This window comes from Eleutherodactylus coqui, chromosome 1, assembly GCF_035609145.1.
Source record: "Eleutherodactylus coqui strain aEleCoq1 chromosome 1, aEleCoq1.hap1, whole genome shotgun sequence".
Classification (NCBI taxonomy): domain Eukaryota; kingdom Metazoa; phylum Chordata; class Amphibia; order Anura; family Eleutherodactylidae; genus Eleutherodactylus; species Eleutherodactylus coqui.
The window spans coordinates 194,215,794-194,229,334 of record NC_089837.1 but is presented as its reverse complement, the minus strand read 5'-3'; the positions used below and the strand labels follow the sequence as shown (position 1 = coordinate 194,229,334).

The 13,541-nt window shown below is 38.2% G+C and overlaps 1 protein-coding gene across 1 annotated transcript in view; it reads left to right on the top strand.

Annotated features, from left to right (window-relative positions):
- Positions 1 to 3,947, top strand: part of TBX18 (T-box transcription factor 18) — a 37,401-nt gene extending 33,454 nt beyond the window's left edge. Inside the window, exon 8 of the mRNA XM_066605022.1 lies at positions 2,231 to 3,947. Coding sequence (XP_066461119.1) covers positions 2,231 to 2,946 — 716 coding nt within the window. The 3' untranslated portion in view covers positions 2,947 to 3,947. The remainder of the gene's footprint in view (positions 1 to 2,230) is intronic.
- The last annotated feature ends 9,594 nt before the right edge of the window (positions 3,948 to 13,541 follow it).

Genomic DNA, 13,541 nt, shown 5'->3' with positions numbered 1-13,541 from the left:
CGAGAAGTACGTATCAAAGCTTGAGAGGGTACAAATGCCTCTTGAGAGGGTACAAATGAAAAGAGACAGCCCCCCCCCCCCCCCGGCTGTCTCTTTTCTAAATAAATAACCACAATTTTATAACCTCTCTGGGTATTGTAGTCCAGCCACTCCACTTATTATTTTTTAGTTGCCTGCTTTTGTACCAGCTAAAGCTTTGAGATTGAGGCTTAGGCCTTGCAAAAGGACAGAGAGGATGTAAGCTAAACCAGAATATCTATGTACATGCAGCTGTTTTGGGGTTATTGTCTCTCATCAGTGTACAGGATTCTGGTTGGCTAGGAGAGAGGCTACCAATATGCCCCGGAGGGGTAATGTTTTTCCTTGTGGAGGGCATCACAGGAGAGAGCACCACAAGAGTATAGAAATCAATGTTCCTTGGGAAAAGGCCATGCAAATGAGTGATGGATTAATTTTTCACAGTTAGTGCTGATGGGTTGCCATTACAGCCTGGAATATTTTCAATGCTTTGAAGGCTCCCAGGCCTCTCACGGATTACAGCCTATTGAAGGGAATCTGTCAGTTCAAACATGTTGTGCATGCTCTGTGGAATAAGTTGGCCCTATACAAATAAAGATAATTATTTTAACTGCAGGCATTGCTTTATAGAGCAGATTGATATATAGTTTTATGGGAATAGATTCCTTGCAACTTGTAGTTTATTCATTTATACCTCTGCTCACTCTGAGCTGAACAGTCCAACGGACGGTCCTATCAATGATTGACAGCATTCCCTGTATGTACAGTCATACACACATAACTGTAAATCACTGATAGCTCCGCCCATTGGACTGTTCAGCTCAGAATGTGCAGAGGTATAAATGAATAAACTACGAGTTATACTGAATCTTTTTGCATAAAATTATATATGAATGTGCTCAGCTGCTCCTGCTCTTTAATATAATGCCTGCAGTTTAGACAACATTTCGAGCTGACAGATTCCCTTTAAGCCCTGACTGCAGCAGGGCTTAATAAACTGCCCCTAAAAGTATTATATACTGCAATACTGAAGTATTGCAATATATTATACAACTGCAAGTTCAAGTGTCCTACGGGGACTAAAAACAAGGGTAAAAATAAGTTTAATATAACAGGTATTGAGATACGGATTAATCCATGTGTCTAAATATTCATCAGTATTGTCATGAGTATTTGATCTGTATTGGCATTCATTGCTAATATTTACTATTTGACAAATAGGGATCAGTATTTGTTCAGTAAGTAATGAAAGCAATGACAGCAAATATGGAGGCAAATGCAGATGATAATACCGATGACAAACAGTTACAAAATCATGTGTAACATGTCCTTATTATGGATGTGTTACAACTAGAGATGAGCGAGCATACTCGCTAAGGGCAAATACTCGAGCGAGTATTGCCTTTTGCGAGTACCTGCCTGCTCGTCTCAAAAGATTCGGCGCGGGTAAGCAGGGGGGAGAGAGTGAGAGAGAGATCTCCCCCCCATTCCTCCCGGCTCTCCCCCACCATTTCCTACCCCCCGCAGGCCCCCGAATCTTTTGAGACGAGCGGGCAGGTACTCGCATAAGGCAATACTCGATCAAGTATTTGCCCTTAGCAAGTACGCTCGCTCATCTCTAGTTACAACACACTCATGTGAAACTGATCTTATGAAGAGCTATAAACAAAGAACAAAGTTAAATCTGTTTTGTTCTCAGAAGTTGAAAAAAATATAAAATGGAATAGTAAAAAAATATCATATGTAACAGCCCACACAGTAAAATCGGAAAAAATGCTGGCATACTATTCAGTTATTTTAACTTTTTCACTTTCAGGAGTGGCTCCCCTAAGTCATTTCCAACATTGTGATAGAACTATCGTCTTATTCAGAGTTTCTTACTATACAAATGGAAAGTAAACCATGGAAAGAAAACTGAATAATTTAAAATGCAAGAAGCCAAACCAGTTCTTAATTATCTATTATTTCATTTAATGTTAAATTTGGTTTAAAAAATGAATTGGACAAAAGAAAAAGATAGTGAATACGGTACTTAGGAATGCACAATCTCAAAATGTGTTCCTCTGTTCTATTACAAGTGAATGCGTATCCAGATACAACTGTTTTTATAGTTTCTTAAGTGTGTTGCATTCATGCATACTTTATGTGTAGCTAGACATGTAGATAAACATAATTATATGGATTAATCGGTGCTATTTCTATCATTATTTAGGAAATGTAGGAGCATCTTCTTTACTGTCTGGCTCTGGAGCAGCAGCAACTCATCCTCATTTGTTGCCAGGTTCTCCCTGTTCGTCTCCAGCTTTCCATCTTGGAGCAAATACAGGTCAGCTTTGCAGCCTTTCTCCAGCAGATTATTCAGCCTGTGGCAGATCTAGTCTTGCACTTAACAGATATAGCACTTCTCTTGCTGAGACTTACAACAGACTTGCAAACTCAACCAGCGAAACCTTTGCAGCCCCAAGGACCCCTTCATATGTTGGAATGGGAAGCGGCACTACAGTAAATATGTCCCTGGCAGGAACTGATAACGAAAACTTTGGATGTCCCCAAACAAGTTTATCAATGCAAATTTCAGGCATGTCTCCTCAACTGCAGTATCTCATGCCTTCACCAACAAGCAATGCTTTTGGCAGTGGACAGCCACATCAAAGTTCTTACAATGCATTTAGACTTCATAGCCCATGTGCTTTGTATGGATACAACTTCTCGACTTCCCCAAAACTAGCTTCTAGTCCTGAAAAAATGGTGTCGTCCCAAGGAAATTTTTTAGGGTCTTCTCCAAGTGGAACCATGACTGATCGTCAGATTCTTTCTCCTGTGGATGGAGTTCATCTCCTTAGCGGAACAGGACAGCAAAATTTTTTTGACTCCAGGGGATTAGGGAGCCTTGCGTTATCATCTCAAGTATCTGCACATATGGTTTGATGGGAATATTTTCAATGCAAATATTTTCTACCAGTAACGAACTTTAAATTAATTTCTATTTGTTTGTAAATATGTATAAATAACACGAAAACTGATGCACTAACTTGCTTTGACATTTTTTAAATGTCTTTTTTGTATTTCTTGTAGTTTGCTTACTCACAGAATAAATCGCAAAAAATACACAACCACTCACTTAGCCAATGTCTTCCACTAAATAAATATGTTTCTCCACATTCTGACTGTTATGTTATATGATAATGTGGACCTATGCAAAATGAAATCATCTGATGTAAATCTGTCATGCACTTACAACTGTATTTGATTCATGCAAGGATGAATAAGCTATAAGGATTTCTATTTATTCTACTGTACAATCAGATATACAATGAAACCTCTCCAAAAACCCTCCTCAGTGAGAAGCTTACTATTATTTACAGTCTCCTGATATAAATTATATACATTGTCTCTCAGTTGTTGGGGGACCACCTCTCTTTAAGACCATTTTTGCTATAATTTTGGGTGATCATGTCAGAGGTGTTACTGTATTAAGTACTGTAACGAAGGGCATAAGTACCATAGAGGTAGAACAAGCAGTTGCTATGTGGTCCATGGAGAAAGGCAACACAACAATATTTGGTCCTACTCCCTTTTCTACTGGGTGGCTTGAATCAATGCAGGACTTCCCTCTCTAGAGAAACAGAATTGCCTAAAAACAAGGGGGTTGACAATTATCTTAAGAGCCATGAAAAGGGAGACAATTCTTTCTTGAGTGTCAAAATCCAGTATGCAAATAAGGGGCCTATTTTGATATTTGATGTGGAGCCTCATCTTTTTTTTTGCATGCCACTGACAGCGTAAGTTCTAATGTCTTCTCATGGCTAAGTACTATATGTAACTAAAAAATGTCTTGGTGTATGTATACATTGGTACATGCAATCATCTGAAAAAGTAAGGATACCCTTAAATTCCTTCTAACATCTGTGGACTCATCAATATACAATATGACCTTCATATATATATATATATATATATATATATATATATATATATATATATATATATATATATATATATATAAATATATAAAAGAGAGCGTATAGCATATATATATATATACACACACCATACGTGTGTGCATTATATATATATATATATATATATATATATATATATGTCTATATATATATCTACTTCATATCTATAAGGCCAAGATAAAAAGGGTTTTCCACCAAAGCAATTTGCATTTGTATGATTATTTTTAAATAAAATATTACAAAGTTAATTATCCTAGTGTTTTTGTGTTCAACGACAACACTTTATGTTTTTATATTGTTGGATTGAATATCTAATATTAATATGTCCACATATGTTAGAAAATTAAAAGAAAGACATTACATTTAGTGTACTACACTTGACCGTAAGTACATATAATACATACAAGTACAGTGATACCTTGGGTTAAGAGTGCCTCAGCTTACAAGCTTTTTGACTTGCAAGCAGGAAAAAACTTGGGTTACAAGCCTTGCTCTCAAAGGGGCCGCTGCTGCTGCCGCCGGTGGCTCCACTGAAAGTAATGGCCTGTCGGCAACCCCTGCAGTAATTATCGGGGAAGGGCTTTAAATATAAGCCTTTCCCTGAAAATTATCCCTAGCTGTAGTAAAAAATATATACTCACCTGTCCGCCGCTGCCAGGGCTCAGGGGTGTCTAGCCACTGCTTGTTCTCCCTTTTTTTTTTAATCCCTGTCTACTGAAAAGCTGTCTGAGCCCGGCAGACAGGTGAGTATATATATATATATATATATATATATATATATATTTTTTTTTTTTACTACAGCTAGGGATGATTTTCAGGGAAGGGATTATTTAAAGCCCTTCCCCAAAAATCACTGCGGGGGTGCCAGCATCCTATTGCTTTCAATTGGGGCAACGCCATCCCCATTGAAATCAGTGGGAGAGCTTCGCGATCCGGAATGGATTAATGGCTTTTCCATTCATTACAATGGGGAAAATTGATTTGACTTACGAGTATTTTGGGTTAAGAGCTCCGTCACGGAACAAATTAAACTTTTAACCCAAGCCACCACTGTATTACATAAGCATCTATGCAGTGGAGCCAAGCACTACAAACTATTGATATACCAATATATGAACTAACAGAAAGAGGTTCCTTTAATGTTAAATAGGTGATTTATTAACAGTCATGGGCAACTGGGCAAGGTCATTTGCTCTGTCATCTCTGTGTCCAGGATGCTTGGCACATCAGAGGAAATGATTCTACACCAATACTTAATGTTCGTACATTCACTTTAGGTATTCCTACTATTATTGAACAAAAAAGTCATATCCCCTCCAAGGACTTATAAGCTTGAAGAACTTGAAGTCAATAAGGCGAGAGACTTTAATGGCAAATACTCAGCGCTTCATATGGGTGTATCCTCTGCTGGAGCTTTTGGAGCTTGTTGCGGCAGAGCTTAATATTGTAGTAGAATCTGGGCGCACATGTGGGTCCTCTAGACCTTGTCTGACCCTACTTCAATAGAATTAATATACCTGACTACATCTGAACTTGTTAAAATGGGACAAATTCCTTAATATAAACATAATACTAAATGTTCATGGGCAATCAAACTATACTTTGTTAGGCTCAGCTGTATAAGAGGGTCTATTTATATAAGGAGGTCTGCTTTTTACATAAGCAGATTTCCATAATGCTTGAGGTACGCTACAGGAAACCCACTGAAATATGATTTTGAGATGCAGTCCTCAAGTATAAATTTTGGGACGTTTGAACATGAGCTGTTTAATAAGCACTTGTTTGGTATGGATTCTATTGAACTGTGAGGAAATAGGAGATGTGTTAGTGGAGTCCATGAATCCCATCCTCCCATGCATGTAGTAACATCTACAAACGAATAACTGCTAGTATGAGTGAGCTGCCTATGCCATCCTCCACCTGGCATCATTGTGTATAGCAACCAATCACATCACTATTTTAATTTTCTCTCAGCAGTTTAAAAATTGATAGCTAAGAGCCTGTACACACTGCCACTTTCATGTATGTTTCACATATGCAAGAAACATACATGAAAAAAGTGCTACGATACATGCATCCTAAGGCCTTAGTCAGACGGGCGTTTTTTCGCGCGATTTGTGGATCGCATGACGGATGCGCATCCGCAAATCGCGTGACCGGTGCCCGAAAATCATCCGAAAATCTGCTCCTAGCCGCGTTTCATTAGAAACGGGCTGGAGCTGTCCAGCGCATTGCATTCAATGGAGCCAGCAATATAGCCGACTCCATTGAAAGCAATGCGCTGCGGGCGAGTGTGGGATGAATTGTCGGGAGCCAATCAGGGGGCAGGTCTGACTCAAACCCCCTTCACACCCACTGCAGGCCGGCCGCGCGGAACTCCGGCTTCCGGGAGCAGGTGAGTGTGTATATATTTTTTATTTTAACACTTTTCTGGATGAATTGCAGGGAAGGGCTTATATATTTAACCCCTTCCCGACAATTCATCCCGCGCACGCCGGCAGCCCATTGCTTTCAGTGGACCCTGCTGTATTGCCGGCTCCATTGAATTCAATGGGCAAACATCGTTCTTCTCTGCCACAGCTGTTACAGCTGTGGCAGAGAAGAATGATTTGTCTTCTATATGTTCTCAATGGGGTCGGCGCTGCTGCCGCCGGCCCCATTGAGCGCATATAGAGAAGAGAACAGGAATCGCAGATCGCAGATAGGTGCGATCTGCGATTTCTGTTCTATAATTTATCGGACGAGTGCATAAAAAGCGCTCATGTGTCTGATACCATTGCAAATGTGTGCATTTCACGGATTGATATGGACAAGCCCTACGTCCTGCTCAATCATCTTTAAAGGCCCATTTACATGAGCAGATAATCGCTCAAAGATCATTTAAACGACAATTTGAGTGAAAGCTTTGAACGATTATTTTGCATAAAAAATAATTGGTATTCAAATAGCTTCTCAGCTACTTAAATACCAGTTATGTATGTTAATGAAGCCTTCCCTGAGCACAGCTAATAGCCCGAGGCTATTATCTGTGCTCAGATCCTTTGTTCTCCACGGTGAAACAATGCTATCAGCACTTCCCCGTGGAGAACGACTGATAAAAGTGATTGTTAAAATCAAGCTCACTTGATTTTAATGATCAGCGACAAGAGCCCGAAATGCGGGTGCCCCGCTCCCATTTACACACACCGATTATCGCTAGAACGATTGCCGATGAGCGAAGTTTTAGCGTTAATCGTCCAGTGTAAATGGGCCTTTAGTCTTTCCACACTTAAGGATTCCTTACTAATAAATACAGAATTGTGACACTTTAAAATACCCTTCCAGTGTAACAGTTTTGTAGGATGAAAAATGTATTTTGCCTTATGTCACTAAAACTATATTTACCACCATTCATGATTATTTATTATTTAACCAAGGTAACTAAAATCCAAGGAAGCACTGACAACCTATTGTTCATGTCTTGCCCACAAGTCTATTTTGTTCTTCCGCCTGATCTGTGATGTTCAACTTCCACAGATCAGAGTCCACACGTGTAAGCTGCGTCTAAATTTAGTGAAAGGTTTAAAAGTTACAAAGAACAGTACTGCAGTAATAGACCTAAAACAATTAATTAATCTGCTAACCATATAATATGAGGGACCACATTGTTATAGATTGCTGCAACATGCATTTTAACTATTATGATTTCCAAGTAAAGGACATCCCATGATATATATTACAAGCAGGGGCGTACGTTTAGTTGGTGCAGGGAGTCCAGGAGTCCTAGGGGGCCCATAAAGTCTTTTTTCCCTATATTGCAAACCAATACTATTAATGAAGCTTTATAGTTGGGGGCCCAGTTCCAGATTTTGCACTGGGGCCCAGCATCTTTAAGTTACACCTATGAATTTACAAGCTAATGTCTAGTTAACATTTCAGATAGTTTGCAGTCCATATTTAAACATACCAAAGGCTGGAATGTTTGCTGGTCATTAGTTTTACAACTGTTACAACACACAAGCAACTCCTATCTATGTCAAAGCAGGAATCAGCTAGTCTCTAAATAGTTTTTCTGCTGCAAACTGCATCGCAAAATTTCTTAAATGCTTTGTGCCACATGTGCTATATGTTTTTAGACACTTTCAAACACTTTTCCTGGCTGGTTCAAAAGGGTTGTGGCTTTGTGAAAAGTTGGTGTGCCCTAATTTGCACCAAAAATTACAGCCAATTGCACCAAAATTTTGGTGCAATTTTTTTTGAAGTACACAAAGCCAACTTAAAGGTGGTCTAAACCAGTGTTTCTCAACTCCAGTCCTCAGGGACCCCCAACATTTCATGTTGTCAGGATATCCTATAGTAAGAACACCTGTGGCAATGTCTGAGGCACCAGCAATAATTACATCACCTGTGCAATACTGAGGAAATCCTGAAAACATGGCCTGTTGGTGGTGGTGGGGGGGGGGGTGGATTTGGAAAACACTGGTTTAAACTTAGGCTAGACAGTCTTACAACGCGACAGATTTATCATACAGCAGAGCTACTGTGATAAATCTGGCAAATTTTAAGAAAATCTAGTCTAAGTTTGCCTTGTATAACTTTTGACAGTATTAGTAAATAAGCCCCATTGTTTTTAGTTGAAAAATTTGACTGATACATAGAAATCATAACAGCAGTTGATGAATCATATTTACATAAAGTTGTAAATACAGAGAATTTCTTTACATATTGGATTGCTTTAATTATAATTGATAATGATATGCAATAATAAGAACTATAATATGTATTAGAATTGGATAATATTCTATAAATCATATTTAGAATACTGAATGTCATTTTTTTAATGAATTGTTCTTTAAATCGCCTTTGTGGCCTTATAGCCTTTGATTTAAGGTGGCTATCCATATCGGAATAGCGGCTTAATATACCAATTATTTTGATAGAATCGATGACATGAACCACTGGTGGCAAAGGGTAACAGTGGAATTGATCAGGTTTTCCCAGATGCAAATAACGAGGAATCTACCTCAGCCCCATAGACATCAGGTGATCCAACTGAGAAAAATGTAATGTCTATGGACACATTAGTGCCTTCCAAAGTGTATATAGGCTAATAAAGGTTTATGATTTGTAAATTTCCAATGGTTGTAAAGCCATAAAAAAAACATGATGATGAACATTACACTAGAGTAACCAACATTTTCCAATTGGCTTTCTGTATTCTTGACAAATAAAAAACAATATGTGCTACTAAAATACTATTTATGGAAACCAAAGTCAGATAAACAACTTACTATACAAGTTACACTGCTGTCTCCATATTTCAAAAAGGGCATGGTGATGCTTCTGAACAAAAATGCAAATAGATATTCACATGTTGAAGAAAGTTTATAAAGACTATAACGTTTTCTACGTAGCTGTGTTACTTGGTTACTTTCTAATAGGTGCCACTCAGAAGCTACAATTTGCAGAACGGTAAAGTTTCAAGTAGAGTGATTTGCAAATCTGTTTTTTAAAGGAAAGTATTTTACATCTATAATGACATACATGAATGTTCAACATAATATAACTAATATCTATGAAAGCTGCCAGGTCTTTGCCAGCTGTTTATGTTGGGGTGAAATTAGATCAGACAGGAGGGATTTTTACTGTGTGATCTTATTGTTACTCTTGCCCTCAGATAACTGGGAGATTTTGTTATCTCCCTCACCTTTATAGAATTAAATTTGTATATTTTTATTACAATTGGAAAGTTATTTTTTGCTTATGTAGAAGTATAAAAAAATTAAATCGACTGTGATTCAATTCATTGATGGGTGTTTTCTAGTCTACACTAGCTAGTGATTTTGCTTTGTCTCTAGATGTTGTCTGTGGAATTCACGATTTACAGATGTAACACCACTAGGACACCTCACATTAGTGGGTTACTGCAGTAACGAGTCGTGGTTCAGTGTGGCTCAACTACATTTTTTCAGTTCAAACTAATTAGTATAGCATGGCGATAGGTTCCAGGCGCCCAATGGAGTGCAATGCAGATATAGAGCACCATACTTCAAGGATGGCAATGCTACATTTGTATGCCTATATCCAGAGAGTATATAGATGTATCATAGGTTCCATAGAATTAGCAAATGGAAGAGGTAAATTAGCCTAACATAGAAATAGCAACTATCTTCTACAAGGGATTTGAAGTTTGATAGGTGGTCAACAGCAACTGGTTCCTCTGGATTTTTTGGTGGGGTGAGCGTAACAACAGCAGAAATAAGGAGAGCTGCCTTTTTCTATGAGTTCACTTAGTATCTTAAGTTTCAATACATAAAAAAAATGAAAAAAGTCTTTATGGAAAGCTATTGGAGATATTTATCAATGGTTTGTAAGTTCACTATACATCTAATACTTTCACAAGCTCTGTTATTGCTAGATGTAGATATTTACCCTTTATGAACACAAAACAATAATTGCTTACATGATAATTGTTACCTGTATAAAAATTGTCAAATACTGGAAAGATCCATATCCTCTGTCCCTGTCTGAAATTCTAGTTGGAATCAAGAACCTTCTTTCTGAAAAAACATCACTTCTAGACTAAATAAGACCACACAAATTATCGAAAAATTGGAGGTATGTCTAAGCTTTGTACAATAAAGTTAAAATTTCTATAATTATATGCCTTAAATGTTATACTTCTATAAGGTTGTTATTCATATATGTCACAACAGTGAAAGTGGATCCACTATACATCTAAACCGCTTTGGGCTAGTTCCAGGTGTTGCTCCTAGGGCGCTTCAATTTTCACCTTTCAACCTGACGAATCAGGATCTGGTTTTTGCTGTGGGGGATCCCAGACTACTGTTGACTCAACTTGGTCAAGTTTTCCATAAAACTTGATATCTCCAAATGAAAAGAGGGGGGATATCTAAAGAGGAATATAATGCGGTCTGCAGAAACTGTAGGGCAGGTGTCAGAAACGCTAAAGCTGATAATGAATTGGTGCTTGCAAAAGAGGCCAAAAACAATAAAAATGGATTTTGGGGGGATGTCAAAAGCTTTTTTTTTCTCTCTAGGTCTCCCTCTCTCTTTCTCTCTCTCTCTCTCTCTCTCTCTCTCTCCCCTGCCTACCAGACAAAAAATTTGCCATTGACGCGTGCTGCATCGTGGCGGGGAGGGGCCAAAACAGGTACGTCACAGCGGGAGGAGCCAAAAACTGGGGCGGGGTCGAACACGGCTTGATGATCGTTCAAGTAACGAGCACCATCGAGTATGCTAATACTCGAACGAGCATCAAGCTCGGCAGAGTATGTTCGCTCAACTCTAATGCTTACAATATGAAAATGGTGAATTGGTTAAGAATGATGTTGAGAAGGTCGAACTCTTCAATTCCTATATTGTATCTGCTTTCTCTCAGAAAGTAAATGGAACATCAAATAATCTTCCCTGTGCTATTGGGGGAATAAAAGAATGCAAGCTTTCTATAAACAGAGAGATGTTGTGGGAACACTTAGCTAAATTAAATGAATTCAAGTCTCAATCTCCAGATGAATTACATTCTAGGATACTAAAGGAAACAGCAGAGGTAATTGCTGAACCACTCGCCATAATGTTTGAAAATTCCGGGAGAACAGGAGACGTCCCAGAAAATTAGAAAAGGGCAAATGTTGTCCCTATCTTCAAGCAAGAGAAGAAGGTGGACCCAGAAAACTACAGGCCTGTGAGCCTGACTTCTATACCAGGAAAGATCTTTGAACAAATTATTAAACAGCATGTATGCAAGTGCTTGGATAAAAATTGAGTAATTAGTTAATCCTGCACTGAGCAGGATGTTGGAGGCCCCTTCCAACTCTACCATGATGTATAAAGTGGGGTACCACAAGGCTCTGTCCTAGGCCCAGTGTTGTTCAACATTTTTATAAATAATCTGGAGGAGGGAATTGATGTAAAACTGATCAAATTTTCCGACAACATAAAGCTAGGAGGGATAGCTAACACTAGGGGAGAGAGTATTCAAAATTATCTAGAAAAGCTTGAACAGTGGGCGGCAACTAACAGAATGTCATTTGAAAAGGAAAAGTGCAAAGTCCTACATCTTGGCAAGAAAAATGAAAAAAGCACATACAGAATGTGAGGAATTGGGCTAAGCAGCAGCACATGTGAAAAAGACTTGGGTATACTAATAGATCATAGACTGAACATGAGCCAACAATGTGATGCAGCAGCCAAAAAGGCAAACACAATTCTGGGATGTATTAAAAGAAGCATAGAGTCTAGATCATGTGGGATAATTATCCCCTTCTACTCTTCTTAAGTCAGACCTCATCTGGAATACTGTGTCCAGTTCTGGGCACCCCACTTTAAAAAAGACATAGATAAACTGGAGCTATATATTCCCATGTTAAAAAACATACTTTTTGTAGAAATAGATATTAGATAGATAGATAGATAGATAGATAGATATGAGATAGATAGATATGAGATAGATAGATAGATATGAGATAGATAGATAGCTATGAGACAGATAGATAGATTAATAGATAGATATGAGATAGATAGAGCGATAGAATCAAATACAGTTTTTCATACAAATAGACATGTTCAACTTGACTAAAATAACTGGTGATCACATGTATCGCTTAAAGAAGAAAATTGCTTTGTGGCACATTCACGTTGGATACTTGAAAACTCATCAGTCTGACTAAGCTGAAATATTACTGCAGCTTAGTGAGAGCACATTGCTGTGTGTTATATTTAACCACCAAGTGTAAAAATGTTCTGTCATTTGAAGGTTAAGGCTATGACAAAATGTAGATTCTATTAACTTCTGATATAAATACTAGGCAAGTAGTTTTTATTTTAGCACTGAAGAATGAGCAGCTTGCAAGTCTGGGCTGCAAATAATAGCTCCCTGCTAGGCTCACATACTTAAACTCCTACTACGAAATAAAGTGATCCTATGAAGAACATTTGTGCACAGGCCAGAGCAGAGAAATGAGCTTTGGAAAGTGCATGGGCCCATGTGGGAGGTTTAAGGCTTGTCCATTTGTAGAGTGTTTGGGCAATTAGAGAACATGGAGGATGCTGTTTATTTTGTGGGATTGAAAATAGTAGTACAAAGTGACAACACCTACAGGGGTGGATGTAAGAAGTAACTAGCTAATAGATAAACACAAGAAAATTACTAATTAACGCTATCATAGTCATAAAAATGTATTATTCATTTCAGACAGGATGTGATTTGCACTAAAAATAGGAAATGCATAAATATATTAATAAAATAATAATAATTCCTTCCAGATTTGATTAGCTGTACAAATATGTTTCTGGAAAAGAAAGTTTCATCCAATCAGATAGGCCAGTGACGGCGAACCTTTTAGAGACCGAGTGCCCAAACTGCAACCCAAAACCCACATATTTATGGCAAAATGCCATAAGGGGGCGGGGCTTATCACGACATATGATTTTACCCCCATCATTCTAAAAAGGACTGGGCCGCTTCAAAATAGACATTGTGCAGATTTTGACTGCTTTTTAGATGCGGGAATAGTGCGGAATGTACTCCGCAGTATTTCTGCATCCAAAAAGCAGTCAAAA